The following is a 27,333-nucleotide window of genomic DNA, read 5'->3' on the forward strand; positions in this document are numbered from 1 at the left end:
GGTACCTAGTGTGGGCCGCTGTCGGCAGACAGGCTACTGGGCTAGATGGACCTTTGGTCTGACCCAGTACGGCCATTCTAAGCTCAGGGCTCAGGGTCGGGGGTCTCACTGGACCACCTTGATTTTCATGCAAACCTGCTCCTGGGTGGCCAGGCTGGCAGCTATCCTGCCCTAGACGGCCACTTTCCTGTGCCTAGTGCGGAGGTCGTGGATGAGGTCCACGATATCCGCACTAGACCAGGCGGGCGCCCGCCTCTGGCAGACCCGGGCAGGCTCCCGGGAGCCGCCAGCCGGGAAGAGGCGGAGGGCTGGGTGGCAGCGGGTGGCTGGCTCGTGTCATGCCAGGTGCAGGGCCTGCAGGCTGGGTGCTGTCAGGCTTGCACCTGGCATGGGCACCGTAGTCAGACTGCCCCTTTAAGGGGTCCGGGGCCAGGAGGGGGGCAGAAGAGTTTCTCTGATGGTGCCCTGAGTGGCCACCAGGGCAAGCTGGGGAGGGCTAGCCTCCCACTAGTTCGAATTAAGTGGCTACACAGCCCTTAATTCGAACTAGTTAATTCGAACTAGGCGTTAGTCCTCGTGGAATGAGGTTTACCTAGTTCGAATTAAGCGCTCCGCTAGTTCGAATTAAGTTTGAACTAGCGGTTTGCTAGTGAAGCGCCTATCAAAATTAATTCTAACTAACGTCTGTTAGTTCGAATTAACTTGGTAGTGTAGACATACCCCTTGATAGTATCCATACATATATTTCACAGTGACTGTGATCACTGGCTCTCAGTAGAGACCACACATGCCACTCCTTAGTGAATTATTATGCATATGTCTGACCCAGGGGATTCCTGTAAAGCTTTCTGGTTTCTTCCTACTGCAGTACTGACTCATACTCATAATTTAATACTCCTTTCTAGGCAGCCTTATGTATTAAGATCCTCTGTTCCCTTCATAAAGAGCATTAAGCAGCAGCTTTCTGAAAGTGAGGAACATTCTGAGATCATGTCTTTGGTCTCTCTTTTGCTCCCACTTCTTTTTTTTAAGGGTTAATTTTTAGCAGCCAAAACAGTTCAGATGTTTTGTACAAAAACTTAATTTTTAAGAGAAAAAATCATAATAGCCCAATCACGGGGCTTGAACTAAGGCTATTATCCCTTCATTTTGATAGCTTAAAGACATGATACTACAAAGCAGCTCCACTGGATTACAAAGGGGATTTAAGTAAGAGCTCTTACTGAGTACTAGAGAAAAGAAGTGTAAAATTCTTTGAAAGCAAAAGCCTCCCATCATCCCAGCTGTTTTGTGAAATTTAAGAGATTCTGCAAGCTTTGTTCCTGTTTAGACCATTGTGTATCCTTAATCCCATGGAATTTAGGAACTAGCAGAATGATTTCTTTTCTTTTAAATGTTTAGAAGTGCCAAGATTTGTCGTCCTCTTAACTTCTTTGTGCAGATGGCAAAAAGCGTGCAAGAGCCCCTGAAGATGTCAAGGACTACAAAAACGTCTGCAAGGACAGGAGCTTTCTTAGGGTACATCGAGACAGCAGGGCTATTTTAGGATACCAGAGGTATCCTGAAATAGCTAGCCTGCATCTCTGAAACACTCCTGTTGTTTCAAAATATTTTTCTAAATAACGGGCGCACTATTCCGGCATTCCTGTAACCCTCTTTCCACAACAGTTAAGGGATGTCTTCAAATAGTGTTATTTTGAAATTTGGCAGTGTGGGGACTTGCCAAATTTTGAAATAAACTATTTCGAATTTAGGATGCTGTGTAGACGCACCCACACTGTGCACCTGATTTGGTGTCTAATAGTAGAGTTCATTGGTTCTGTAGGCTTTAGTGGGTGCATGATGGAAAGATTTCTGTCCTGCACTTTAGGGATTGTACATGATGGGAACCCTACTCTTGTGGAGTATAAATGCTTTGCAGGATAGAGCTTTACTTCTAGATATTTTAAGCTAAAAAGAGTGCTTACCCAGCAGTGTTCCTGAGTTTCACAGAAGCAGTGACCCTGCCTGCCCAGCCAACGTAGTTATTTCTCAAAGAACTGACATCTGAAATTGTCAATGAGAGTTTTGACATGGCATTTATAGAATATTTTCCAATCCATTGGCTTCTGTGACACATAGAAGACTTAATGAAAAATTGTATCTTGTCAGCTTGTATAATAGACTGAGCGCTGATCCATGTAGCAAGTCCTAGTCCCAGCCTTGATTAGAATAATAGAATACTAGAACTGGAAGGGAACCTCAAGAGATCATCAAGTCCAGTCCCTTGCTCTCATGGCAGACCAAGCACAGTCTATTCAGGCATGTCAAAGTCGAAGCCTACTGAGGCCTGCACAAATGAAAACTGATAGCTTTCAAGGCCACCAAAGAAAATGTACTTCTATCAGAAAGTTGTAATTATTATAGATTATATTTTATAATATTTTTTTCAGGTCTTGTTTGACTATAATGCAATAATTTGGTGTGTAAATTTATTTGCTCATATTTAATTTTTTTATTTAAATATAAATGTAAGGTACTTTTAAATTATTTTTATGATACATAACTTGTTCTGTTGAAATAAAAACAAGTATAGACAGTGGTTAATCAAATAACACTACTGCCCTATTATGTCTTGTGAGTTTTTTAAAACTAAACTGAACTGAGAAGTAAATTAGCACAATTTGAAGTGCATGTTTCACTCCAGCTTGTTGATCTCTGATATGGTTTCCTTGTTGTTTTACTTATGAAGATTATGGCTCTTTTATAGTTCTAAAAATTCAGGTATGTCACAGACTGCAAATATGACACGTTCAATAACAATAAGGTCCACCAGAGTTGACCTATTTTTTTTTCCTCAGTGAGTGGCTATCAGTAGCAGAGCAACTACTAGCAAATAAGACTAATTCTTCATTTCCTTGCCCTTTGGCTGACTGATGTACAAGTGCATATTTATTAGCAATATTGATGTGCCCCGGTTACCCTTGACTGGCTGGTGGTACTTAGATATAAAATTGGATAATTTCCTATTCCTTTTTTCTTTAAAACAGATGTTGTTTGAGCCAAATGGGTATCCTTCAGAAAAATGGAAACTCAATCCAAGTTAAGTCTATAGAAGGAAAAATGAAATAAGGATAGCTAAATGCACGTTGAACTAAGAAGAATAAACCTAATGCCTCCCCCGTCCCTCAGAGCCAGGCACTCTCCCCCTCCCCCCTCCAATATAATGCCTCACTCCCCCTCAGAGCCAGGCACTCCAAGCCCCCTCCACCACCCTCCCGCTCTAATCTAATGGGTGGGTCCAGGAACCCCTGCCACCACAGCCACCGCCATGCGCGTCTCCCTCCAGACACTGGGACGCAGAGCGGCCGGCTATGAGCAGGCACTGGGATGCTGTGCACAGAGTGGACGGCGGGCTGCACTTAGATCCTTTATAAAAATGTAGTCACGGACCGCATGTTTGACATGACTAGTCTAGATCATCCCTCATAAATGTCTCAGACCTGCTCTTAATTATCTCCAGCGATGGAGATTCCACAGCCTCCCTAGGCAATTTATTCCAGTGTCTAACCACCCTGACAGAAGTTTTTCACAATGTCTGACCTAAACCTCCCTTGCTACAGTTTAAGCGCATTGCTTCTTGGTCTATCCTCAGAGGCCAAGGAGAACAACCCCTCTCCCCCCCTTTTCCCTGTGACAGACACCCTTTTAGGTTCATTCTGAGTTGACAATTTTAAATTGAAATGACTTTTTTTCCTAAATTTGCATGTTTACATTAACTTGAAAAAATTTCATTGAAGCAATTATGATTGCCCAGGAGTGTCTCATGCCTCTCCAGAATTTTGAATCCATCCACACTCAGCCCTCTAAAAACCTTTGACATGAGTGAAGGTGCACATCAAACTCACAATGCAATCTTAGCTTCACTCTTTGCGTGTGTAATAGCTACAAGGGTGGTGTCATAATGAGCAGAAAAGACGGATGCTGAAAAAGTGCGTCTGAGACCAGATTTGAAGTTCATAACTTATCTGCAAACACTGCAGCCTCGTTCACTGTTAGATGTAGCTTTGTTGAGAGGGGAGGAATTTAGTTTTCATTGTGATAGCAGAAGAGGTGCATGTGTACTTTGAGGGAATAAAGTAGGCCTTGTTTCAGTAGGAGTTCTATAGATTGTGTTTGCTGCTGTGCACAGGAATCTGGTTGTCATAGTGATTGCCAGCAGTCTTTTGGCATACTTGACTGTGGCTTCCAGGACTTAATAGGGGGTGTCATAAATAATCCTCTGGGGAGGAGCGAAGAGGTGATAATCAACCCAGACTTGGTAAATGTTATGCTGTGCAGGCTCAGTGTTTGTTTAGGCCAGGTGTAGGTATCTTCTTTTTGCGACACCTGACCTGAATCAGTGTTGCCTTAACAAAGAGAAGATGTTTGATTTTATTTTTTTCCTACAGTACTTATGTGCTCTGTTCCCAAACTCTCCTACAACCTTAGTTAGGCTAGAGTGCTGTTATGTGTGTTGTTGGCATATGGAGGCATTGCTCCAAAAGGGCCATTAAGGTTTTATTGTGGAGATGAGTACCTTTTAACACTTCAAAAGGAGCCCTTTCAGAATGTATGTGTAAAAACAACTAATGCACAGCACAGATTCTGTGAAAGCTGTCGCGCTCAAATGCAAAGTACATGGCTGTTAGTCAAGTTCATTCACCACAGCAGATTGATTTTTATCTCAGGAACCCCTTAAGACTCACTCCATTTGGAACAGTAACCCTATCCTGAGCCCCTGCAAAGCACTGCAAACTTTGAGTCAAACTGAGTAGGATGTGAATTTTAGAGCACTTAAAATAGCCCTCCCTTAACTGAGAAATGTCCAGCTTCTCAAATTGGGAATGGAGATGGCTGGTTAAGCTTTGTTGTTGGCGCTGTCATGCCTAGTGGTCAGACCTGGAATCGGACATCCCGGGTGGGGTTGAAGTGAGGATGGAGCATGACTAGGAACAGAGCAGCAGCAGAGCAGGCTGGAGCAGGAGAAAGCCTAGTCCAGCCTTGCTCTAAGACCTGAGAAGTCTGTTACCACAGTAGAGAGAGTTCCAAGCCCTTGAGTGATGTTGAGCAGACTGAGCTGCTCTTCTCCCTGTGGGCTTATGTATCTGATTTGGAAGTCACAGGACTGGTTCCTGGCTTGTGGATTGGCTGGAGATTAGCATAGGAGAAATTAATCTCTTACACTACATTAACTATGGCAAAGCTACCACCCTGCAACAGTCTACATGTAGCTACATTTTTGGAAGGTGAAGCAAAGTCATTTGTAAGATAGACAGGCGGTGAGTTTCCAGAGAAGCATTTACATACAAGTTCCAACAACTTCTCTAAGTAATTTTTACAAGTTTTGGAATCCTAAGCCTTGAATAAATGTTCTTGTCACTTTCAGAAAATTAAATCTCTTTGAATAAAGTTGGGTAATTTTGAATATTTGTAGTCATGCCTAATAAAGGAATTTAAATCTCACTATTAATGAAGTCTTAATTACGCTTCAGTAGTTGTAATGTTGATTTGTGCGCCTTGAGGAAGTCTGCATTTGAAACCTTCCAAATCCAATTATGAAAACATTTTCATATTTTTTACAGCAATAATGCTTGATTATCTATATTGAGTTTGACTATGTTTTTGTCTATAGTGGATAGGATACCATATGCTTATGTAAAATGCATTTTTATAATCTCTATACTATTATTGGTTTTAGTAGGGAGCAAATTAAAATTATATATTTCTATATTTGTTTAAAAGAGGCTAAATCCTTTCTCCTATTTTCATATAAGGAAAGCTTGTTAAATGTATTAACTACTTGAATAACAGTCTTCTGATCAAAGCAAGAAATCTACTATCTTATAGTTTATGTACTTATTAAAGCATGCAATCTTAAGTGTAACAGACAGCTTTCTTGAATACACTGCAGTGTTGAGAACACCAAAGTGATGAAGAAACAGAAGAGGTCTTACCCCTTTCTTAGAACTTATAAAAGTAAGGATCTTAAATCTAAATGTAACTTTTTGGTATTCAGTTTTTTGTTGATATGGATATGCCAGTGTCAGTAATTAAACACCCTTCCTATATGGCTGGAAGCCCAGAATTGAACATTTTCCCGTGCAATTATTAACTTTATTCCACTCAAGCCGAGACTGCTACACTGTTTGCTACTGCTTAACTTCCTTTTACTCACTAATCACTCTTACTTACAATGGGCTTCTGTCTTTAAAATAGCTGCCACATATTGACTATTTGTTTAACCATCGAAGAGGAAAAATATTGAAACATTTAATAGGTTTAACATAATTCAAGTACATTTCCAATATGATTAAAATAATTGAGGTGCAAAATGAAGGATAACTTGAGAAAAGTACTTAAATATGTAACTTTAAAAAAAAATATTTAAAGCAATGTCATAGCTTTTCTTAAGCGCCAGAGACCTAAGCCTTGTCTATATTCAAAGTTGCATCCCCACTTAACACAGTTTGGTAAATGGAATTATTATAACAAGAGACATAGTGCTTTGGTTGATGTAGTTAGGGTGACAGTGTCACCTTCGCCTTCCCCATCATCACTAGTGGCAATCATTCTGTTACCTGTCAAGGATTACCTCTCCTTCTCCCTCCACCCCAAGGCTGGGATGCCATTTTTATCATATGTTACGCTGACATAGTTATGTTTGATGAATGTTCAGTAAGGGATGTTTCCTTTTCTCCTTATTTGTATTTCCTCACTTTACTAATAGTGAAGAGTCTTTCTCCAATCGGGATCAATGATATACTGACCAACTTATATACATCAATTTGTTACCATGGGCCAGTGGTCCCCAACCTTTTGGGGCTGCCCAGGCGCCTGGTGCTGGCACCGGTATTTGCCGTGACCCCTGGGCAGGGGCCGCCTATGCCCCACACGCCCAAGGCCGGCACTGCGCATGTGCCACGCGCCCAGGGGCGGGGCCGGCCTAGATTGTTTGGTGAGCGCACATAAATGGCCTGGTAGGCGCCATGGCGCCCGCAGGCACCGCATTGGGGACTGCTGCCATGGGCCTTTTGTAATAGTCTGTCATACCTGGTTATTTGGTCTGATCTCCACCAGTTATTTCAAGTTTTTCTAAGTAATGACATACCTGCTAAGTTTGAGGGTATTTTTGGAAGTGCCTATACTATGGAAAGCCCATCAATATTACTCCATTTATCTAGGTGAAAGATCCTAAACGTATATGAGCTAACTGTGCTATCTGGGTAAAAGGCCCCAGACAATAATACTAACTGTGCTTTTTGTGTCCCAGCCGAACTGCCAGTATGAACCTACTGTAACTTCTTATAATAAAAAGTATAATCAAAACCATAAGGAAAGAATACATTTATATATAGGCTTGTGAGCAGGTTAGCCCTATAAGTATGGTGACCATACGTCTCTCTTTCCGGGACACTCCTGGATTTAAAGATTCTGTCCCGGTGTCCCAATAAAGGAGGCAAATGTCCCGGAAAATGCATTCAGCTTCAACTACAACCAGCACCGCCATTTCCCTACCTTGCTAGGACACATTCCCATACACTCAGCACTAGCGGGGCGCAGCAGCACATAAGCGGCTCCACCGAGCATGTAAGCAGCTCCTTTGGTGCTTTGCATGGGCAGCTAGGGCTCCTGCCAGTGGCACACAGTTTCTAGAGTGCCAAGCTCCAGTGTAGCATGCACCACCATCCAGCAAGCCCTCCTCCACTGTGTGGCACTTCCCTCCCCTGTGTGCGGCCACCAGCCCAGGCCACCTCCTCCATCCACAGGCATCCACCACCGCTGCTGGAGGGGGAGAGGCACTGGCTGAGGGATAAACCCGGCTAGCAGCTCCTTGTAGCTGCCGCCGGAGTCCAGGCGGAGACCGCGGAGAGCCTGGCTAGAGTGCTGCACAGCATGGGGCATGTTCGGGCTTTGCCAGTGTGCTCTCTGCACAGCCCTTTCTCCCCCCACCCTTTCTCCCCCACTGGGAGAGGGGCAGTGCACGAACTTGCTCACACAGCTGCGTTCTGCAAGCCAGGTCTGGCGGGGTGGGAGGTTTCTCCTGTTCTCCCCCCTCCCGTCTTCATCCCCGGTCCACCTAATGGGAGCCAAAGCTGATGCAGGGACTGGAACGCGCTAATATTAGCACCGCTGGCAGCCCAGCTCCAGGCCCAGCGAGCGGTCCTGCCCCGGAAGCAGCTCGGTAGGTGGGGACTTCTGGGGACCAACCACAGACTCCAGCCTTGCAAACGGATGGTAAAATGAATACAAAGCTGGCTAGATTGTTGGGCCCAACGGGTAGCGATCGACACCTTGATGTTAAGTTGGCAGTTGGTTTCAAGCGGAGTGCCCCAAGGATCAGGCAAACTGGAAGGCAGAAGGTGAGGGAGGGGCAGGGGGAGAACTAGGGGAAAGGTGGGTGGGAGAGGAAAGGCCTTGTGCTGAGGGGAGGGGGGCAGGGCAGGACAAGAAAGGGGAAGGCACAAAGGCCAGGGACAGGGTGGAGGAGAGACAAATGGCAGGGGGCCAAGTGGAAACAATGAGGAAAAGGACAGGAGGAGGGAGGGGAGATGTCAATGGGGGTTGGAGGATGATGTGAGGAGAGGGGAGGAGCATTGTGAGCAAAAGGGAGGAGGGGGAGGTGCTGGGAGAAGGGTTGAAAGGAGGAGTGGGCATAAAGTCAGGGTTGGAGCAAGTCATGTGAGGGCATAGAGGGGCATTAGGGAAACTGGGGCAGATGGTGGTGAGGGGGTGGGCATCAGAGAGAAAGAGGGCAAGGGGGACAGGGGCAGTGAGGGAAGGAGGAGACATCAGGAAGGTGCAGTGGTAAGGGAAGGTACAGGTTCCAGGGGATTCTGGGGGTGAAGCAGAAGGGCAGATGCCTGCAGGGGAGGGACCAGCACCAGAGGAAAGAGACAGAGCAGGTGGGTAGAGGGAGAAGTTAGGAGAGGGGATGAGGAGGCATAGTTCACATGATCAGAGTAGGGTACTGGAGGAGTGGGCACAGGAGGGAGAGAAGGGCTGGTGCAGGGGGGGGTGGGTCCCAGGAAGGACTAGGGCAGTGAGAAGGGAGGAGTCAGGACAGCAGAGGAGGGTGAGGGTTTGGGGGGCAGCAGGCACCAGGGGAGCTGATGGAATAAAGGGAGGAGACATGGCAGAAGAGGGAAAAGGTAGAGGTTTATAAAATATTTATTAATAACTTGAGTGCCACAGTGGCACATCCAAATAAGCCACATGAACTCAGTTCTGGTGCACAACACAAAATTAATTCCGGTCATAGGAGGAAAATCTTAGGAGAGAACACTTCTTCAAGCCTCTCTCCCCTCCCCTGTCCTCCCCTCTATTCAGTTAATGTACTACAAATTGGGTCAATGCAGGATGGTTGCATGAGGGGGGGTCCGGTGAGGGCCGAACTCAACCCTGTTGGTAGAAGGATGGTGGGATAAGTTCTTAGAGGGGGTCACACACCACCTTTTACTTCTAGTCATGTGTTCATCTTGGTTTCTTCCTGTGCCTTTAATAAGCCTTCTTTAAAATACTGTCAGCTCTCCTGGACTCCTTTTCCCCTTCATGTTAGCATCCCAGGGAAACTTGCCTTCAGTTCTCTGAGGGAGTCAATGTCTGCTTTTCTGAAGTCCAGGGTGTGTATTTTGCCACTTTCCTTCCTTCCTTCCTTCCTTCCTTTTGTCAGGATCCTGAACTCTAGCATCACATGATCACTGCTTCCCAGATTGCATCACCCACATCTACTTCCCCTACTACAGGCAGTCCCCGGGTTACGTACAAGATAGGGACTGTAGGTTTGTTCTTAAGTTGAATCTGTATGTAAGTCGGAACTGGCGTCCAGATTCAGCCGCTGCTGAAACTGATCAGTTTCAACAGCGGCTGAATCTGGAGCCAGTTCTGACTTACATACAGATTCAACTTAAGAACCCCAGGCATCCCCAAGTCAGCTGCTGCTGAAACTGATCAGCGCCTGATTCCAGGAAGCCCGGGGCAGAGGCTTCCTGTAGTCAGCCACTGGTCAGTTTCAGCAGCGGCTGACTTGGGGATGCCTGGGGCAGAGCAGCTGGGGTGCTGCTGGGTTGGTCCAATAGCGCCGCCGCTCCTCGGCGCTATTGGACCAACCCAGCAGCACCCAAGCTGCTCTGCCCCAGGCGTCCTGATTCAGCCGCTGCTGAATCTGACCAGCCGTGGCTGAATCAGGAGCCTGGGGCAGAACAGCTGGGGTGCTGCCCGGTTGGTCCAGTAGCGCCCAGAGCGGCGCTACGGGACCAACTGGCAGCGCCCCAGCTGCTGTACCACAGGTGTCTGGAGCAAAGCCACGGAGCACGGGGGCAGCGGGACAGCCCAGACACGCCGTGGCTGTCCGCTGCCCACGTGCTCCGCGGCTTTGCTCTGCTTTGCTCCCCCCCCCCCCCCCCCCCCCCCCGGTCTGCAGACCAGGGGGACCGGGGGGGGGAGGGGGGGGCGCAAAGCAGAGCCAAGCCTCGGAGCGCGTGGGCAGCAGACAGCCCTGTCCGCTGCCCACGTGTTCCGCCGCTTTGCTTCCTCTCCCTGGTCTGCTGGAGACCAGGGAAAGGAACCCCGTTTGTAACTGCGGATCCGACTTAACTCGGGGACTGCCTGTAGTTCCTCCCTGTTTGCGAGCAGCAGGGAAAGCTGCATGGCCCCATGTCAGTTCCTTCAGCACTTGTACCAGGAAGTTATCCCCAACATTCTCCAAAGACTACCTGGATTGTCAGTGTATTGCTGTATTGGTCTCCCAACAGATGTCAAGGGGTATGTCTACACTACCCCGCTAGTTCGAACTAGTGGGGTAATGTATGCATACCGCACTTGCTAATGAAGCCCGGGATTTGAATTTCCCGGGCTTCATTAGCATAAGCGGGGAGCCGCCATTTTTAAATCCCCGCTGCTTCGAACCCCGTGTAGCGCGGCTACACGGGGCTCGAACTAGGTAGTTCGGACTAGGGTCCTATTCCGAACTACCGTTACTCCTCGTGAAACGAGGAGTACCGGTAGTTCGGAATAGGCACCCTAGTCCGAACTACCTAGTTCGAGCCCCGTGTAGCCGCGCTACACGGGGTTCGAAGCAGCGGGGATTTAAAAATGGCGGCTCCCCGCTTATGCTAATGAAGCCCGGGAAATTCAAATCCCGGGCTTCATTAGCAAGTGCGGTATGCATACATTACCCTCCTAGTTCGAACTAGGAGGGTAGTGTAGACATACCCAAGGTGATTAAAGTCTCTCATGAGAACCATGGCCTGTGATCTGGAGGCTTCTCTTAGTTGTCTGAAGAAAGCCTCGTCTACCTCATCCACCGGATCTGATGGTCTATAGCAGACATCAAGCACAATATCACCCCTGTTGCTTCCGAGACTAATCTTAACCCAGACTCTCAACAGGCTTTTCTCCCTCTATAAGTGCAGGAATAAAGGGAAATGAGAAGACTTTTTATAAATACATTAGAAGCAAGAGGAAAACCAAGGACAAGGTAGGCCCACTAGTCAGTGAGGACGGAGAAACAGTAACAGGAAACTTGGAAATGCCAGGGATGCTTAATGACTTCTTTGTTTCGGTCTTCACTGAGAAATCTGAAGGAATGCTTAACATAGTGAATGGTAGTGGGATGGGGAGAGGTTTAGAAGATAAAATTTAAAAAGAACAAGTTAAAAATCATCTAGAAAAGTTAGATGTCTACAAGTCACAAGGGCCTGAGGAAATGCATACTAGAATACTCAAGGAGCTGATAGAGGAGGTATCTGAGTCTCTAGCAATCATCTTTGGAAAACCATGGAAGACAGGAGAGATTCCAGAAGACTGGATAAGGGCAAATATAGTGTCCATTTATAGAAAGGGAAATAAGAACAACCCAGGAAAGTACATAGCAGTTAGTTTAACTTCTGTGCCAGGAAAGATAATGGAGCAATAAATTAAGGAAATCATCTGTAAACACTTGGAAGGTGGCAAGGTGATAGGGAACAGCCAGCATGGATTTGTTTAAAAAAAAAAAAAAATCATGTCAAACCAATCTGAAAGCTTTCTTTGATAGGATAACAAGTCTTGTGGATGTGGTATATCTAGACTTTAGTACAGCGTTGGATACAGTCTCGCATGATATTCTTATCAATAAACTAGGCAAATACAACTTAGATGGGACTACTTTAAGGTGGGGGCGCAACTGGCTGGATAACTGTACTCAGAGAGTAGTTATTAATAGTTCACAATCCTGTTAGAAAGGTATAACAAGTAGGGTTCCGCAGGGGTCTGTTTTGTGACTGGTTCTGTTCAATATCTTCATCAACGATTTAGATATTGGCATAGAAAGTACGCGTATTAAGTTTGCAGATGATACCAAGCTGGGAGGGGTTGCGACTGCTCTGGAGGATAGGGTCATAATTCAAAATGATCTGGACAAGTTGGAGAAATGATCTGAGGTAAACAGGATGAAATTTAATAAAGACAAATGCAAAGTTTCACACATACAGAATGGGAAGCGACTGTTTAGGAAGGAGTATGGCAGAAAAGTATCTAGGGGTTATAGTGGACCACAAGCTCAATGAGTCAGCAGTATGATGCTGTTGCAAAAAAAGCAAACATGATTCTGGGATGCATTAACAGGTGTGTTGTGAGCAAGACTCGAGAAGTCATTCTTCCACTCTACTCTGCGCCAGTTAGGCCTGAATTGGAGTATTGTGTCCAGTTCTGGGCACCGCATTTCAAGAAAGATGTGGAGAAATTGGAGAAGGTCCAGAGAAGAGGAACAAGGTCTAGAGAACATGACCTATGAAGGAAGGCTGAAAGAATTGGTTTTGGTTTGTTTAGTTTAGAAAAGAGAAGATTGAGGGGGTACATGATAGCAGTTTTCAGTATCTAAAAGGATGTCATGAGTAGGAGGGAGAAAATTTGTTCATCTTGGCTTCTGAGGATAGCACAAGAAGCAATGGGATTAAACAGCAGCAAGGGAGGTTTAGGTTGGACATTACGAAAAAGTTCCTAACTGTCAGGGTGGTCAAACTCTGGAATAAATTGCCCAGGGAGGTTGTGGAATCTCCATTTGTGGAGATATTTAAGAGTAGGTTAGATACATGTCTATCAGGGATGGTCTAGACAGTAATTGGTCCTGCCCTGAGGGCAGGGGACTGGACTCAATGACATTTTGAGGTTCCTTCCAGTCCTAGTATTCTATGATTTATGATACTGCTCTCTTACATATAGTGCAACTCCTCCTCCTTTTCTTCCCCCCTGTTCTTCCTGAACATTTTATACCCTTCAATGAAGATGCTTCTGTCATGTGAGTCATCCCACCAAGTCTCTGTTATTCCAATCAAATCATAGTTCTTTGACTGGGCCAGGGCTTCTAATTCTTCCTGTTTGTTTCCCAGGCTTCTTGCATTCGTGTACAAACATGTTACATAACCAATTGATTGCCCTACCTTCTCCATTTGAATCAGGGGTCCTCCTTTGTTACTCATTCCTCCTTGTGTTTCTTCCCGGCAATAATGGGTAAATCTTCTTGTTGGAAATATTAAAAAAAAACAACCCACACACATGGTTTAAAAAGATTTTAAAGTTTACATACTTTGATATAAAGGGTTACTATCAGGAAAATACTAAAACTATGCACTGAAATGTTTTTTGGCTTATTCTTTCTCCCTCTGTGATATAATTGGAAGAGGTTTGGGTAGAGGTTTTTCAATTGTGGTTCCGTGTTAACTCTTCCTTTCATTCACATTTGAAGATGTTACATTTCTCTCTTTATTGTCAATATGAACTTATTGCTTAAATTCACTGCTATGATGATGCCTTTCAAAATTTTAATTTCTTTTGAAATTGAAAGGCAGTAGTTGCCAATTGCTGCTCAGAATGAAAGTAGAAATCTGTGGAACCGCATTTTCTTTGATCATGCAAATGTTATGCTGTAGGGTTTAAAATGAAATGTTGCTGACTCAGCAAGATTAAATGGTTGACTGGATCACTCAGCACTGAATTTCTTGCTTCACATGTTAGTTTGCCTTTTCTGTGATTGTTTTTTGGAAAGGAAAATTTTGCAGGAAAACGTTTTCCCCTGGCAGTAGCCTCAGATTTTTTAATGATACAGAAAACAAATACAAGCACAATTGACTCTAGATGAAAAGCAAGTAGTGTTTGCTGTTGCCTTCAGTTATAATTGCTTCTCTGTACAGACGGACAAACATTTTTCCACCATTGTTTGTATAGTAAGTGCTGTGAGAGACCTAGAAATACTAGCTATGTCTCTATATGGACAAACTTATTCATAAATGTCTAGGGTAATAAAATTTTCATTAAAGTATTCACTCTTTTGAATAATGTTCATAAGAAATCGTTTTCCTGTAACAGTGATTATAATGGATTATCCTGTCTTTCCTTTTGTATGTGTGTCTACATGTACAAAAATCTTCAGTAAAGAAATAAATCTTAAATTGCTTTTCCTCCAGGTGTGCCTTCACAAAAGACTAAAGAAAATGATTGATTGTCTTTGGAATCAGAGTGGGGAAAATGCAGCCCAAACAACTGTTTCTTCTTTGAGTGCTTGCGCATGTGCACTCTGTTAGGGGTGTGTGTGTACATGTATCACATGCGGCAGTGCAGGATGTTTTTCTGTCAATGGTATCAGTATGGGACTGGCTCTGGCACCCCTGGCTGGCATCTGTATGTTTCACTGTATAAGAGATTATGCAGATTTCCCCCCACTGAGTTTCTTTTTACCACTTTTTACCGTCAGTGACAGTATACAGAATGCTTCTTTCTTTTGCAAAATGTTGTCTGTTCATATAAGCTTTACTTTACTTAGTTGTTAGTTTCTCCTTTTTCCTTCTTAGTTCAGCCAGTGGCAGCCTTTTCAAACCAAAGAGCTAAACTACATCAAAATTCAGAACAAGTAGTCAACAAAGAGCCAGTATAAGAATTAGGGATGGTAAATTGTGGATAATCAGCTAATTGAGTACTGGATAGAATTTCTATCATCTACTCAAATTAGTGGATGGGGAGAGGGGGTGCTTGCTACGCCCACTGTGGCTCCTACTCCATTTAAACTGCAGAGCTGTAACCCCTGCTGCATTTTTTACTACATTTAAAAGGCAGAGCCTCAGTCCCCCCCCCCCCCCCGACTCCTCCTCCACCACGGAGATGCCATTTCCCCCCACCCAGCATCATCTCCTGCTTCCCCTTCCCCCCTTGCTGCCTCTGATATAGAAGCGGGGGGTGGGGGGGTGAAGAGAGATGGGTTGTGAGTAGTCAACTCAACTACCCAATAAGCCTAGGCTGAAAATATACAACACATTATACCATCATTCAGCCGACCAAAGAGAATGCTGAGTTTGGCAGAGTGGTACCTCAAGCTTAGTGACCACAAACGAATTCCAACCCACCGCCTGTGATACTGCTTGGGAATCACCAAAGATGGAATAAACAAGAGCAAGCAGCTGAAGAAAAAATGGTTACCTACCTTTTTGTAACTGGTCTTTCAGATGTGTTGCTTAGGGTTTCTCTAACTGGTGTTCTTTGAGATGTTTTGTTCACATCCATTCCATGACCCTCCCTCAGTCCTCACTGTCAGAAGAAGAAACTGAGAGTGGTGGGAGCTATTTTGCCTCTTATACTCTACCAGACAGGTGTCACCTGAAGAGTCACCAGAACCGGTCCCCTATGAATACCACTGAAGGAAAAACTTCCAGCACCGGTGCATGTGGCAACCACACATGCACTTATCGTGGAATGGATGTAAGAAACACATCTCAAAGACTGCCAGTTACAAAGGAAATTCTCTTCTTTGATGTGCTGCAGACTTGTATCTACTCAGCTATGCGTGTACCCAGCACACCAAACTCAGAGATGGTTGCTTATCAGTACTTGATGGGGCAGTACTTGCACCCCAGGGCAGTAGCCCCTCCCCGTTGCTATTTAAAGGCAGCTCCACCTCAACCCCCTTCACCCAGTTCTTTTTAGCTGTCAGTGGTAGGAGTCAGAGCATTTTGTGTGGTGATTTACATCACACTATTTATATCTGTGTTTTTTGTAATCGTTATTATATACTGTTCATTGTTAATGTATTTTTTAAAACTGTTCCTTGTTAATGTATTTTACTATAACTAAACAATAAGGTTTAGTTATAGTAGTTAACATGAATAAATAGTTGCCTTGGGTGATATCCACCATATGAATTATAGTGACTTCTATACATGGTGTTGTACCTGGGAGAAGAGCACATTAAAGAGAGATGCCATTGGTGGGACTGTCAGCCGACGGTCAGGGCAGTGTGTGTGTGTATGTTTCCGAGAAAAGGTTTAACGTCCGTGCCTTTACTGCTAGGACCGGGGTCCCATCGCAGAGGGTGGCCAGCAGGCCAACAGATGCCCCGTTATATAGGAAGAGCTTATTACATCTTAGATTTCAGCTGCTAGAATTTCATAATTCCTTCGCAGCGGGCAGCCTTGGGGAAAGACTGAAAGATGCCCCAGTGGATCCTGTCACCTGGGAGTGACACAGATCCAAACACCCAAGCTCTTCCTATAACTGTCCCTTTAGACCGGCTGAAGTTCTTTTAAATTGTGCTTGGGTCTGTTACAGCAACTGAAGGAGTCAGGTTAAAGCTTAAACAGTTACTGGTTTATTGAGGAAGCTTATAAATCATATGGTTGCAATGGCTATTGTTCTATATTTTGCTAATAGTTAAGAAATAGGTCTTAAAAAATGGTTACAAAGAAGATAAAGATAGAAAAATAGAAATAATGGTACCAAGTAACAGCTTACTCTTTCTATGTGTACACTTAAGACAGAGGACCACATCCAGGTACCATTTTTACCCCCTTCTGTGCCTCTCGACTCCAGCATGTCAGGCCAGGGCCAGTCCCTCAATTCCTAGGAAAGACGAAAATACGAGGTGGGCGTCCCCATAGAACCTCGGGAGGTCAAACACCTAACCCGACCAGCAGGTAGAGGGTAGAATGACACTCAAAGTGAGTGTGTGCTGGGCCCATCTTTTATAATCATGGGGTCACGTATTTCTCTTTCTTATCTGTAATGCCAATTGATGCTGGTCTGTCTGCTGTGAGACCAGTTCTTACAAGGAAGTTGTGAACTTAATTTACACTTGTAAGAGAGAATTGAGATGATTAAATTTTGAAGTACTGGACATTGTTTTCTCAGTGGGAAATTCCTCTTCCTGGGACTGTGTGTGTTCGAATCAACATAGGTGCCAGCCGCAGCCTCGAGGCCAGCTTATTGACTTAGCTGCTCTCTATCCACATATCTGTGTTTCAGCTTCTCAGGATCAGATGAGCCAGCATAGACTATGCTGATATTATTGCTCCTTCTCTGCCCTGTGCTTCAGAGAGGCAAATAAGATGGATGATATGGGGTTAGTCTGTCTGGCCACAGGGACTTATTCAAATTCTCTAGCCTTATGTGCTCCTTCAGAGCCCATACAAAAGTTGCTCCAAAGAAAAGGGTTCTACAAAGAAGATTCTCACAAGATGAATGAGAACTATTCCAGAGGCCTCTTCATCTAAGAGGAATGTTGACTGCCACCATGAGTAAGAAGAGCTCTTCCCAAAATTGGGGTTTTGCACAAAAAGGTGCCATCTACACAGTGCTCTTTTTGTGCAAAAACCTCTTCCGCAAAAAGGATCGGAAGAGAAAATGCAAATGAGTGACATATGCAAACGAACGCTCCATTTGCATTTCCTCTTCTGGAAAAAGCTTGTAGTGTAGCCATAGTCTTACACTCTATTATGGTTCTAGCCATGGATCATCCATTAGTTGAGTTTCCTCAGCTGAGCCCATGTCCATTCCACTGGTATCCTGAGCTGCATTATTTCTGCTTTGCCTTTCTGTACCTGATTATCCTATAATTCAGGGCACAGCTTCTTAATCAGCATTTTCAGTTGTAGGCTGGTTCCATCTGATCCGGTCACATAATTGTCTCCCTCATCAGCATTGAATTTTTGCACCATCAGGAGCTCAGACTGCAAAGTCACAGACAACAGATATCATCACCAGATTTGGAGCTGTCCTCTCTCAGACATTTGCTCCAGTACCAATTAGAAGTGCAATGCCTATTCTGGTTCTTAAATTTATCAATGAGTCATTCATCCTCAGCCCTGCTGGTTTCTCCATATTGTGTTGTGATTGAGGCTGATGATTTGCTCCCTCGGAAGTGATTCCTCTGCTCCCAGTGGACAACTTTCAAGCTCAAGATCTGGTTCCTTTTAAGCAGAACCCATTGATTACAGGTGCAGTTTCTCTTCCTCTGCCTCTATTTCAAGTATATTCTGAAGTTGTATTCCTCAGCTGGTCCAGAATGACCTCCTCTTCCCCCACAGCAGCCCCCGTTTGTTCCAAACTCTTAGTCTTGATTCTGAATGAATGTGCAGTACAGGTCTCTTCCTCACCAGTGCTCAATGATTTTAAGTCACACCAGGGTCTTCTCAGGCATATGATTTCCACCGTGGGAATTCAGGCTACATTTGTGCAGGAGAATATGCAGAAGTTGCTGAATATCCTCCAGGCCTCCACTCCAGGTAGAATGTCTTTCCCAGTAAATGGAGTTCCTTGGAACCCCAAACCCCCATGGAATATTGCAGCTCCATAACCCCATACATCCAAACATTCTGAAAAATAGTGTTACGTCCACATGCAAGGCTTTGAGTATGTTTACTGCCATCTAGCTCCTACATCTGCTAAGAGCAATACATAACTGGCACAGCCAGGGAAACATTGCTCTACCCCCACAAACAAAACTGCAAGGGACTGGACTTGATGGGGGGGGGGGGGGAATGTATAGGACTTGACTGTGGATGCTCTTTGCAAATCCAAATAAGGCATTAATTGGGATGCTATGTCTAAATTCTCAGATAAGTTACCAGATGTTTCTAGAGAGGGTTCTGAGCTGTGTGTTTCTAGAAGGCCTTCTGGTGGCTTTGAGTGCTTGTCCAGAATTATGGCATCAGCCATGACCATGAGGATGGTCTTGTGATTGCAGAATTCTGACACATATCCTGATGTCTAGAATCATAGAGCTGGAAGAGACCTCAGAAGGTCATCAAGTCCAGCCCCCTGCTCTAGGCAGGACCAATCCCAACAAAATCAACCCAGCCAGGGCTTTGTCAAGCCGAGACTTAAACACCTCTAGGAATGGAGACTCCACTACTTCCCTAGGTAACCCATTCCAGCTTCACCACTCTCCTAGTGAAATAGTTTTTTCTAATCTCCATCCTGGACCTCTCCCACCACAACCTGAGACCATTGCTCCTTGTTCTGCTATCTGTCACTACTGAGAACAGCCTCTCTCCATCCTCTTTGGAACCTCCCTTCAGGAAGTTGAAGGCTGCTATCAAATTCCCCCTCACTCTTTGCTTCTGCAGACTCCTCATAAGTCATATGCTCCAGCCCCCTAATCATTTTGGTTACTCTCCGCTGGACCCTCTCCAATGCGTCCACATCCTTTTTGTAGTGGGGGGCCCAGAACTGGGCACAATACTCCAGATGTGGCCTCACCAGATCTGAATAAAGGAGAATAATGACATCTCTGGATCTGCTGGCAATGCTTCTCTTGTAGCCTCTTCTTGGCTACAAGGGCACACTGTTGACTCTATATCCAGCTTCTCATCCACTGTAACCCCTAGGTCCTTTTCTGCAAAACTACTACTTAACTGGTTGGTCCCCAACCTGTAACAATGCTTGGGATTCTTCCGTCCCCAGTGCAGGACTCTACACTTGTTCTTGTTGAACCTCATCAGATGTCTTGTGGCCCAATCCTCCAATTTGTCTAAGTTGCTCTGGACCCTATCCCTACCCTCCAGCGTATCTACCTCTCCCCCTAACTTAGTGTCATCTGCAAACTTGCTGAGGGTGCAATCCATTCCCTCATCCAAGTCATTAATAAAGATACTGAACAAAACCAGTCCTAGAACTGAACTTTGGGGCACTCCGCTAGAAACCAAACACCATCCTGACATCGAGCCGTTGATCACTACCCGCTGGGCCCAGTCTTCTAGCCATCTTTCTATCCATCTTACCGTCCATTTATCCAATCCACATTCCCTTAACTTGCTGGCAAGAATATTGGGAGACCGTATCAAAAGCCTTGCTAAAGTCAAGGTATATCACATCCACTGACTTTCCGATGTCCACAGAGCCAGTTACCTCATCATAGAAGCTAATCAGATTGGTCAGGCACGACTTTCCCTTTGTGAATCCATGCTGACTATTCCTAATCACTTTCCTCTCTTCCATGTGCCTAAAAATGGATTCCTTAACAATCCCTTCCATGATTTTTCCAGGAATCGAGGGAAGACAGACCGGCCTATAGTTCCCTGGATCATCCTTCTTCCCTTTATGGAAGATGGGCACTACATTTGCCTTTTCCCAATCATCTGGGATCTCTCCCGATCTCCATGACTTTTCAAAGATAATGGCCAAAGGCTCCTCAATGACATTTGCTAACTCTCTCAATAACATCGGATGCATAAAGTCCGGACCCATGGATTTATGTACATTCAGCTTTTCTAAATAGTTCCTAAACTGTTCTTTACCCACCAAGGGCTGTCCATCTTCATCTCATCTTGAGTCACTTAGCGCATTAGTCTGGGAGCTGACCATGTCCGTGAATACAGAGGCAAAGAAAGCATTGAGTACTTCAGCTTTTCCCACATCATCTGTCATTGGGTTACTTCCTTCATCAAGTAGGGGCCCTACACCCTTCTGATCACCTTCTTGTTAGCATGCCTGTAGAGACCTCTCTTGTTATCCTTCACATCCTTTGCCAGTCGCAATTCCAATTGCGCTTTCGCCTTCCTGATAACCCCCCGGCATTCTTGAGCTATACACTTATACCCCACCCTGGTCATTTGTCCAAGTTTCCACTTTTTGTAAGCTTCCTTTTTGTGCTTATGTTCACCAAGGATTTCCCCTGTAAGCCAATCCGGTCTCCTACCATGTTTGCCTCTTTTGCTATGCATTGGGATGGTTTCTTTCTGTGCCTTCAATAAGGCTTCTTTAAAATACTGCCAGCTGTCCTGGACTACTTTCCCCTTCATGTTAAAGTCCCAGGGGATTCTGCCCATCAGGTGTCTGAAGGAGTCAAAATCTGCTTTTCTGAAGTCCAAAGTGTGTATTTTACTACTCTCTTTTCTTCCTTTGGTCAGGATCCTGAAGTCTACTATCTCATGATCACTGCTTCCCAGGTTGTCACCCACCTCTACTTCCCCTCTTAGTTTTTCCCTGTTTGTGAGCAGAAGGTCAAGCTCCGCATGGCCCCTGGTCGGATCCCTCAGCACTTGTACCAAGAAGTTATCCCCAACATTCTCCAAAAACTTTCTGGATTGCCTGTGTACTGCCGTATTGGTCGCCCAACAGATGTCAGGATGATTGAAGTCCCCCACGAGAACCAGGGTCTGCAGGAAGTTTCTCTCAGTTGTCCGAAGAAAGCCTCATCTACCTCGTCCATCTGATTCAGTGGCCTGTAGTAGACACCAACCACAACATCACTGCTGTTGTTTGCACCTCTAAACTTAACCCATAGACTCTCAACAGGTTTCTCCCCCTCTCTATACTGGAGTTCTGAGCAGTCATAGTGCTCTTACATATAGTGCAACTCCTCCTCCTTTTCTCCCCTGCCTGTTCTTCCTGAACAGTTTATACCCTTCCATGCCAGTGCTCCAGTCATGCGAGTCATCCCACCAAGTCTCTGTTATCCCAATTAAATCATATTTCTTGGACTGGGCCAGGGTCTCCAGTTCTCGCTCTTTGTTGCCCAGGCTTCTCACATTAGTGTAAAAACATCTCAGATAACCAGTTGATCACCCTATCTTCTTCATTTGAATCAGGGGTCCTCCTTTCTTGCTCGTTTCTCTTTGCATTTTTTCCCGGTATCCAACTTTCCCACTCCCCTCAGGGTTTTGGTCACCTTCCCCCAACGAACCTAGTTTAAAGCCCTCCTCACTAGGTTTGCAAGCCTGCCCGTGAAGATGTTCCTTCCTCTCTTGATTAGGTGGATTCCATTTCTTCCTAACAATCCTTGTGCCCGGAACAGAGTCCCCTGGTTGAGGAAACCAAAGCCCCCTCTGCGACATCACCTGCTCAACCACGCATTTACGTCCTCAATTCGACGATCCCTGCCCAGTCCTTTCCCTTCAACAGGGAAGATGGACAAGAGCACCACTTGCACTCCGAATTCTTTGATCCTTCCCAGTGCTACATAATCTGCATAATCTACGTAACTCGCTCAAGGTCATTCTTGGCCATATCATTAGTTTCCACGTGGAGAAGCAGGAAAGAGTAGCGATCCGAAAGTTTGATCAATTTTGTAAGCCTCTCAGTCACATCCTGAATTCAAGCTCCTGGTATGCAGCACACCTTTCAAGATTCCAGGTCCGGACAGCAGATGGATGGCTCAGTCTTCTTTTGGTGGTGGTGGTTGTGGAACCTCCATCCCTAGGACTACGCATCCCATGCCTTCCAGTAGATGGTGTTCGCTTCTGGTTTCTTCCTTGTGAGGTCCTTTCCAAAGAATTCACCTCTGCAGAGCCTGTGGAGAGAGCTTGAAAGCGATTACTTACCTCTATAGCATCGGGGGATTCCCATGCTGGCCTTTTTCCCCATCTAGAAGTTACATTCTGCCAGTTCTCTTCTTGGTCACGTACTGCCCTCTCTGGTTCCTCTGCCTTCCGTGCTTGAAGGATTAAATGCTGCCTTCTATCGAGGAAGTCTTCATCCTCTCTGATCGAGCGTAGGGTCGACACTTGGGCCTCCAGTCCTCTACACTTGGGCCTCCAGTCCTCTGTAGAGTCTGCAGCATGTGTAATTCTGTAACCACTATGATTTTTAGTAGTTATGCAATTACATTTTTAAACACATTTTTTCATCCCTAACCCACATAGTCATCTGGCATTGGTGATATTGATATGCATGCTTGCCCGACCATAATCACAGAAATCTGATCCATCTCAGTTGAAGAAATAGTTTACATGGCCCTTGCAAGGTCCTTGGATCAGTTGCCCAGATGTGTTAGTATGAACTAGCACCAACAAGTTCACATGTGCATTTTACTGTCAATACTAGAACAGCGTTCAGGAACCCTGTATTTTGCACCTCAAGGAGCTCATTAACTTCTTACGTTTCTGAGAATGGGACTGCTCCAATGTCTTCAGCCATGAAGAAGACCATTTCCATGATGGAGCTATCCAGCTGCGCTTCCTTTGAGTGACCGAAGGGATTCAGATACCAGCCTGCAGGTGCTTCCATAAATAAATAATGAAGCTTTCAAATAATAAAGAGGCTTGCAGTCTAGGCTATGTCTAGACTGCAAGCCTCTTTCGAAAGATACTTTCGAAAAAGCCTTTTTTGAAAAAGAGTATCTAGACTACAACCAGTACTTTGGAAAAAGCAAGCTGCTTTTTCGAAAGAGAGCACCCAGGCAGTCTGGATGCTCTCTTTGGAAAAAGAACAGTTTGCATTACACAGCACCTTTTTTTTGAAAGAGCACTTTCGAAAAAAGGCATTATTCCTTGTAAAACTAGATTTTCCGTGGTAAAAAAAGACTGCCGAGTTCTTTTGATTTACTTTCAAAAGAACGCAGCAGCAGTCTAGATGCAGGGGAAGTTATTTGGAAAAAAGGCCACTTTTTTCGGGGGGGACGGGACCCCCTGTAGTCTAGACACACCCTCACTTTGTTTACCTTGGTCTTGAAAACACAGTGAATGGAATATCTGTTTCTTATGTGATCCTTATTCAAACACTTTAGTCAGGCATGGGCTTTCAGTATCGGTTTTTGGGACCAGTTCTGTTCCCAGAACACAGGCATAGAGAGCACGCTTATTAAGTTTGCAGATGATACAAAGCTGGGAGGGGTTCCACGTGCTTTGGAGGATAGGGTCATAATTCAAAATGATCTGAACAAACTGGAGAAACAGTCTGAGATAAATAGGATGAAGTTTAATAAAGACAAATGCAAAGTACTCCACTTAAGAAGGAACAAACAGTTTCACACATACAAAATGGGAAACAACTGTCTAGGAAGGAATACTGCAGAAAGGTATCTAGGGGTCATAGTGGACAACAAGTTAAACATGAGTCAACAGTGTGGTGCTGTTGCAAAAAAAGCAAATATGATTCTAGGATGCATGAATAGGAGCTCAGTGAGCAAGACAAAATAAGTCATTCTTCCACTCTGCTCTGTGCTGATTAGGCCTCAATTGGAGTATTGTGTCCAGTTCTGGGCACCACATTTCAAGAAAGATGTGGAGAAACTGGAGAAGATCCAGAGAAGAGCAACAAGAATGATTAAAGGTCTAGAAAACATGACCTATGAAGGAACACTGAAAGAACTGGGCTTGTTTAGTTTGGAAAGAAGACAGAGGGAACATGATAGCGGTTTTCAGGTATCTTAAAGGGCATCACAAGGAGAAGGGAGAAAAACTGTTGTCCCTGGCCTCTGAGGATAGGACAAGAAGCAGCGGGCTAAAACTGCAGCAAGCGGGGTGTAGGTTGGACATTAACCATCCTGACAGGAAATTTTTCCTAAACACTGAAATAAGTTGCCTAAGGAGATTGTGGAATCTCTATCTCTGGAGATATTTAAGAGCAAGTTGGATAGATATCTATCAGGGATGGTCTAGATGGTACTGGGTCCTGCCATGAAGGCAGGGGACTGGACTCGATGATCTCACTAGGTCCCTTCCAGTTCTAGGCTGTGTCTAGAATGGCATGATTTTGCAGAAATACTTTTAACAGAAAAGTTTTTCTGTTAAAAGTATTTCTGCAAAAGCGCGTCTAGATTGGCATGGATGCTTTTGCGCAAAAAGTGCTTTTGCGCAAAAGCATCCGTGGCCAGTCTAGACGCGATTTTGTGCAAGAAAGCTCCGGTGGCCATTTTCGCCATCGGGGCTTTTTTGCACAAAACAGTCCTTCCCTGTCTACACTGGCCCTCTTGCACAAGTATTCTTGCGCAAGAGGGCTTTTCCCCGAGCTGGAGCGTGAAAGTATTTGCGGAAGAAGCACTGATTTTGTACATTACAAAGTCAGTGCTCTTGTGCAAATTCAAGTGGCCAGTGTAGACAGCTGGCAAGTTTTTGCGCAAAAGCGACTGAATCAATCTGTATACTCACTAGTTTTCTTTTCAGAGCTGCTTTTGTTTATAAGGATGAATGAAGACTGGATGCATGTTAAACTTTAGCTGTTTTCTTGGATAGGACAAAGTTCTGTGGGGTTTCTTCCAAGCTGGTTGTTTCATATGCAGAATGTATGTCAACCATTTACAATATAGCAACTCTCAAAATGGATCACCAACTGCAACTCTGTGTTATACTGCCAGAGGTGTAGCATCTGCTGAGAAGATGACCGCACCCTTATCAGTGACACATTCAGCCTCAGTAGCATCTGTGACACATGTCCCTACTGCGAACATCTGTAGGGCAGTGACATCATCTTCTATACTAAGTTCACTAAAATGTATTATTTGCTGCATTCAGGGAAGACACAAATGTAGGAAGAGTGGCCTCATAGTCCCTCTTTTGATGACACTATGAGCCCCAATATACAATAATTGCTTGGGAATCTCATACTGTCTGGTGGACGTATGCAAGCACTCAAAGAATCAAAATTGCTGTTTACTTTCTTGTAACTGTTTTTCTTCGAGGTGTTGCATATGTCCCTTACACAAACCAACTTCCATTCCCAATGCAATGGAGGCTACCATTGGCTTTCCAGCATGACAAGAAAGTGTTTCTTCTTTTTGTATCCCCCACTCAGTGCAAGTTGCTGAGTTGTGAGTGGGGCCTTCCCTGTGTGTACTGCTAGGAAAAACTTTCAAGCCCCTGGGGCACAAGATGCGGACACACTTGCATTGTAATGGACATATGTAGCACATCTTGAAGAACAACAGTTACAAGTAGGTGAGTAGCTGGTTTTGTGTCCTTTTTTTGTTTTGTTTTCCCCAGCAATAATGCTTGTTTTGAAATATTATTTCCACAGAACCAAATTTATCTTCTCTCCTCCTTCTGCAGAAGAGTCCAACTGGATATGACCATCAAATAGTAGAGAGGAACTTTTTGACTGTTAGTGGTGCAGAATATTTATATCCATTCTGTATGGAACTGGATATAATGGTAGGCATCCTCTAACTTAAACTATTTAAACCGTTTTGTGGTCGCACGGCAAGGTGCTGTTATTTGGTGCTATTATCAGTAATCTGGTGCTGTTAAATGCATTCAAAGAGCTAGATTTATTTGATAAATTACCTTTTAAAACCCCTTTTTCTAAAACAGTGTTTCAGTATTTAAAGAATGCGCAATGGACATGAAATTTGAATAACAAGCATTGTACAATTGCTCAGATAATGCCCCTTTGTTTGCTTTGTTACAAAGCTGTCTAAATACAAGTAGAATGTCGTCTCCTATAATAAGGTGTTTCCCTTGATATAGTACAGATTGCAGAGTATCATTTCCATAACAAAAATATCTTTAGCTTTTAATAACAATCTAAAATTCTTAGTTTAACCTTCCACACTTTCCACTATCTCTTGCTAGCACTACATTACACATGACTGGATTTTTGACAGTGAGGGAGGGGCGCTGATTATATGGTAGAGAACTATAACAAGGCTGTCTGGAATTAGGATTTTTATAGCATTCAAAGATGAAAGATCGTCTCTGCACCATATTTCTGTCAGCTTGGAAACTATACAATAACTAATGTACTGCAGTTGAGGTTTTAAAGCTCTACAGTTGAGAATAAGTTGTAGTATTGTACAATATGCCTCAGTGACAGACTTGACTGAGGAAGGTGTGTTTCGAGCAGGAATTTTTAAAATTCTGCAGTAGGTGAAGTTATTGAAAGAGTTGAAATGACAGGTTAGATAGCAGAGTCTTTTCTTTTTCTCTTTTTAATAGAAGAGATTAAATCAAAAGATACTGCAAATATTAAAGAGCTACAAAATCACACTATGTATATTTCTGTGATTATAGATTATTTCAGCTAATTTAAGAGTCACATCAAGGCAAAATCTTATGTATAATTATTAATGTTCCAATATGTATGCATATCAAGTACTTTTAATTCTAGAATGTCTTATTTTTTTATTGTGGACTCACAGGAACTCCAGTTTCAAAGACTCACCAGAGAACTGGAGGTGGAAAGGCAAATCGTTGCCAGTCAGCTAGAAAGATGTAGGCTTGGCGCAGAATCACCAAGTATTGCCAGCACAAGGTACAGGCCTTCATGGCTTTATTTTCCACACACAACAATTAAAATGATTTATTCAGTTGAGTTTGGTACTATGGATAATATTTTTCCATAAAAGTTGTTTAGCTT

The 27,333-nt window shown here is 44.3% G+C and overlaps 1 protein-coding gene across 9 annotated transcripts in view; it reads left to right on the top strand.

Annotated features, from left to right (window-relative positions):
• PKP4 (plakophilin 4) overlaps positions 1-27,333 on the top strand; it is a 243,491-nt gene that overhangs the window by 66,345 nt on the left and 149,813 nt on the right. For 5 of the 9 annotated variants that reach the window (XM_075933439.1, XM_075933435.1, XM_075933437.1 and 2 more), the window contains exons 3-4: positions 26,028-26,129; positions 27,116-27,228. The exons of 1 other annotated variant lie outside the window; for it this stretch is intronic. In XM_075933439.1, the coding sequence (XP_075789554.1) occupies positions 26,028-26,129; positions 27,116-27,228 (215 nt within the window). The remainder of the gene's footprint in view (positions 1-26,027; positions 26,130-27,115; positions 27,229-27,333) is intronic. 3 more of the 9 variants (XM_075933440.1, XM_075933441.1, XM_075933442.1) reach the window with 1 other exon arrangement.

The sequence above is a fragment of the Pelodiscus sinensis genome, chromosome 7 (assembly GCF_049634645.1).
Source record: "Pelodiscus sinensis isolate JC-2024 chromosome 7, ASM4963464v1, whole genome shotgun sequence".
Classification (NCBI taxonomy): Eukaryota; Metazoa; Chordata; order Testudines; family Trionychidae; genus Pelodiscus; species Pelodiscus sinensis.